Source organism: Crocodylus porosus, unplaced genomic scaffold (assembly GCF_001723895.1).
Source record: "Crocodylus porosus isolate Cpor-Errol unplaced genomic scaffold, CroPor_comp1, whole genome shotgun sequence".
NCBI lineage: Eukaryota > Metazoa > Chordata > Crocodylia > Crocodylidae > Crocodylus > Crocodylus porosus.
Window position 1 is genome coordinate 62,641,500 of NW_017728949.1, and position 4,742 is coordinate 62,646,241.

At 40.3% G+C, this 4,742-nt stretch overlaps 1 protein-coding gene across 3 annotated transcripts in view; it reads left to right on the plus strand.

Annotated features, from left to right (window-relative positions):
• Positions 1–227: 227 nt before the first annotated feature.
• Positions 228–4,742, plus strand: part of SCTR (secretin receptor) — a 32,621-nt gene continuing 28,106 nt past the window's right edge. For all 3 annotated transcript variants that reach the window (XM_019554264.1, XM_019554265.1, XM_019554266.1), the window contains exon 1: positions 228–747. In XM_019554264.1, the coding sequence (XP_019409809.1) occupies positions 703–747 (45 nt within the window). In that variant the 5' untranslated portion in view covers positions 228–702. The remainder of the gene's footprint in view (positions 748–4,742) is intronic.

Consider the following 4,742-nt stretch of genomic DNA (forward strand, 5'->3'; position numbering starts at 1 on the left):
TGAATAGCAGATCATATTCCAGCCCGTCCTCTGGAGCCTGCCTCTGCCCTAAGCTGGTTTTAATATGGTTTGCTCCCTGCTTGGTAGGTGGCAGCCGCTGGTTCTTCTACAGAAACTCTACCAGTCTACTGACTCCGTGCACTAATCGGTCCTGCACTCTCTGGAAGTGCGTGTGCACAGCTACTAGTAGCAGAGAGACAGCTCAGTCAGCCTGAATCACAGTTCCCAGGAGAGCACTTATGCATCCCCCATGCGAACAACTAGTTCCCTTTGATAGATTGACTTTGCCACCACAAGGCTGACACTCACCCGGGAGCCCCGCTTGTTCCCTTATCATGAAGCATGAGGAATGGTCATTCCTCACCGACACGCGGTGATAGCAGTGAATAATATCGGAGAGGGGAGGAGGACAATACTAGGAACATGCTCAACAGAGGTGCTTGTTGTTCTTGGGACAGAATCCTGCTGCAGAGAAGGAGGCGAGCCTGGGGGGGCTGCTGTCATCGCTGATGCTGGTGAGAGCTCGGCAGTGGTAGAAGAACGTCGCTCAGGATGATAAAAGCTGATTCTAGCCAGAAGCCCAGAAAGGAATGGAGCAGAGAGAAAGGAACTGAGGAGCTGGGAAAGCCACAGTGACGAGCACATGAACTTCAGGCTGACCTTGGATGCACAAGGGATGAAGGAGACGGACAGGGACTGACTATGTGGAGCATCCTGGCGATAATTTTCTGGTTTTCCACTCTAATTGTAAGTATTTACACCTATTTCTTTTGTAACTCCTGAAATCACTGGTAGTATAAATTCCTTGGGGCGGTGTCATCTAATGGAGGGACCAGCAGATGAGAAGTGCAAGGTCCGGGTCTTGGCTCATGCTTGACTCATCATATGACCATGAGAAGACACCAGGCCTCAGTTTCCCTATCTAATAAAATGAGGTTGATAATATCCATTATTGTATTGGACCAAGGTGCATTTCCGCAGAGCTCTACTGATTTACACCAATTGAAAACCCAAGGCGTAAATCTTAAAACAGAAGCTGCCTGACTTAAACTCAGCTTTTTAAAAAAATATGCATTTAATGCTGGAATAAGCTTCACAGAATAGATTCTGGCTGCCTACCTTCAGCTTCAAAAAACCAGTGGGATTTTGAATGCAATACATCATTTGCAATATGTCATTTGTTCTCTGTTACCATTGGGTCTCAGATGATTACAGGGGGCTGATCACATCAAGCTAGCCAGCCTATACCACCTTTTTAAATGAGTATATCATCCATGGTTGAGTATGCTCAGCTGGGGTGAGCCAGGTAGGAATAGGGCTAAATTCCCTGCAGAAGATGAGTTCATTTATCTCATCAAGGAATCTGGCCCATTGTTTCTGGAGATGTCTGAGCACCACTTACACCTTCCATTTTCCTGGTGAATGAGGGTCACTAAGGTTTTGCTTTTCTATCAGATTCCAGTGGAATAACCCTGAACACCATTTCCATGTAGCCCCATTCCTTCTCGTATCTGCTTTCTGGTTCATAGGTAGTAGCACTGGGGGTCTCTAGCTTAATTTATTCAGAACCCCCAAACCACCCACTTTTTTTCTGAGATTTTAAAACCAACCGCATCTATTTCCCCTAATTCCTTGTCCCAGAATGCATCTTTTTTTGCAGCTCCCTCCACCCATAAAACAAAGAAAACAAAACTAGCTTCAAGTTCAGTGTGTTAGAGGTGGCCAATGGTGCCATGTACATTCAGTAGGTATGGACGCACCCAAATCCTTCTCTAGGTTATGAAGATAGATAAAATGCATATTTCATTGTTATGGAAAACCTCATGAATTGCTGATTTCTGTAAATTCACTCCCTTGGATATTCTAAATAGTTATATATGGAGCATTTTCTATATGATTAGAACAAGTAGCATTTTAAAAATAAAAAATACAGACAATATAGGAATTTTCTGTCATCCAAACATGAACAGTGTAAGTGCTTGGATGCAGGAGGAGTTTTAGATCAATGGAATTAGGAAAGAGATGGAGAAATTCTGGAATAAATAGAGACAGTTTTGAATGAAAAGTTCATCTTCAGTCAATGCTACTCTGCATTTTAAATTAAGAAAGTGACTTTTTTTTCCCCTAACCAACAAAACGTGGCAGGACATCCACAAGGAAATTAAAATTGTATAGGCTCAAAGTCACTGGGTACAGGGAATTTAGAGCCAGGCTTTCTACTTTGAAATTATATAATGGGGAAGCTGCAATGATCAGAATGTTAAAACATTATCAGTTTATAGTCATTGATCTTAGTGCCTTACTGGGGGTGTTCAGCAAATGCTAGAACTGGATCCATCGTGGGTATTTATCCTTTGCTCCTTCTTCACTGGTCGTCAAAGACTGCAGGGTCCAGTTCAACAGGAACATCTTGAGATTTGGAAACCGTGTTTGTAAACCAGCAATTAAATTCTTGATACATCATCTGATGCCGTGCGATACCGTGCTACCCATATATGTATGTGCTTTTACTGAAGTTAGCGGCACAACTCACAGAAGTAAGAGGGGCATGATTTATCTCTAACAAGCTATCATGTAAAGACGACAACTTGTTCATATATGAACAACACACACTGTTTAGAGAATAACATATTGATGCAAATTGTATACCTAATAAATTGATTAATTGAAACATGTTAAAAGCAGGCTGTCCTATTCTAGCAACAGGAAAACAGCGTAAAGACATTTTAAAAAATTTTCTAAAATAAAAACTTACAGGACTTAATGGAAATGATACCCAGGGGTGATGCATAGTTTGAAGAAAAAATGTTGCTGTCTTTGAAAATTATTGTCATCTCAATCACTATTTACTTTCTGAGTCTGCTGTCTGGCACCTTGAATAATCAATACCTACTCCAGAGAATTCCAGCTTATTTTCATTAATTGCTTAAAAGGTCTTGATCACAACTTTATTAAAATCTCTTTCAATTCATGTTTTCCACTGAACTAAGGTACTTTTTCACAAATACACCAAACAGGACGATCGTGCTGGTGTTGCCAACAACTGGAAACGTACAGAATTCCTGTAATAACTTTAATTTATATGCAGCAAAACATTTATAAAAACCATATCACATAACAAAGTTCAGAAATGATCAACTCCAGTATTTAACTAATTGAAAATATGAAAAGTAGTTAGGTTTCTTTATATCTTTAAGTCATTTAGATACTCAACAGACAGGATCTCCTTTTTTCAAGACTTTTGTTATAGATATAATTGTTTTAAAAACCCTGATTTCATGAAGCTATTATTTCTCTGATGTGAATATTCTTTGCATGGGCCATTACAAGAAGTTTCTTTTACTGTACACAAAAGAAGGACTTTTCATTTCATTTCATTATTGCATGATACATTGCCAATAACCCATTAAAAGGAGCCAACTTTTTCCAAAATAAAAAGTCCAGGGGTATTTTTGGGGTAAAACCTTGGCATCAGTGAAATCAGTGTTAGTTTGGTCATTGACTTCAGTTGGGCCGGAATTTCGTTCTGGTTTCTTTTAACAGCTAGCCCTAAAGATCATTAACAGGCCAACTGTATGAGATAATTCGCTGTTACAAGGCTCCTGGGGTCCGTTAATGTTTTAATGTAACCTGAAAGAGGCCAGAGGCGTACATGATTAAAGGGACACTAACAACTTGTATGTGGGCTTTTTAAAGACAGACTCATTTACTAAATAATCAGGTTTGATCCTTTTTAAATAAATCCTTTCACATCTGATAAAATAAACCCATTGTTTATAAAAGCTTATGTAGTTAGTTCATAAAGGTGCACATCCACCCTGCCATCTGTCTTTTTTAAATAGTTTGCTGTCTTTTTTTTTTAAATTGGAAAAAGGGTTGGTTTTTTTTCCCGTTGCTCCTTTAGAATATCTAGAGATCTTTTTAGCAAGGGAAATACTGACTAACTGATTATAAGAGGAAGATGAAATAGATTACACAAAGTGTTGCCATCTATACAAAAGTGGACTGAAAAAAATGAAGACTAATATTCTTCCCTCTGCAAACAACAGTGGAGAAGCAGCAATTCTGCTATAAGCTAGGGATGAGACTGTTCAACCTTTCTCTCAGCTCTAGCAAACGTAGGTGTTGCCAATAACTAAAGTAGCAGGAACATTTTCACACCACTATGCACTTCTGAATGGGCCAGCTCGCTATTAATTGTATTGTTTGAGAGAGGAGATACTGTGGGATCAGTCCAGCTGACCTCATCCACTTTCTGGGAGCTTTTCCTCTGTTTCCACAAAGCTGGGGCCCAATCAGCATCTACTGGGAATTGTGTGCGGATGGCCTTAATTGCTGGTTTTTGCACATTGTTTGGTTCCCTAGCTACATGATTTTTGAGTAAACAGTACAAACTACGCATTTAATTGCTGTCTCAGGGCTGACATTTTTACCATGCCTTGCGGGGACAAATGCTGATTAACTTGGGGCACATTCTGACATTAGTGTTTTGAAATGCTCAGCAGCAGTTCTCTTTTCACTTCTTCCCAGGTAGCCTCAATGGTTTGCAGCCAAATTTCTCAATGAAGCAGGGCAATATAGTCTTGGACCAGATTTTAGGGGTGCAACTGTGAGAAAATGTAGGAAGTGACATGCTGGCTCGGAGAATTCATAGATTTCATAGATGTCATAGACATTAGGGCTGGAAGGGACCTCGGGAGATCATCGAGTCCAGCCCCCTGCCCAAAGGGCAGGAAGTCAGC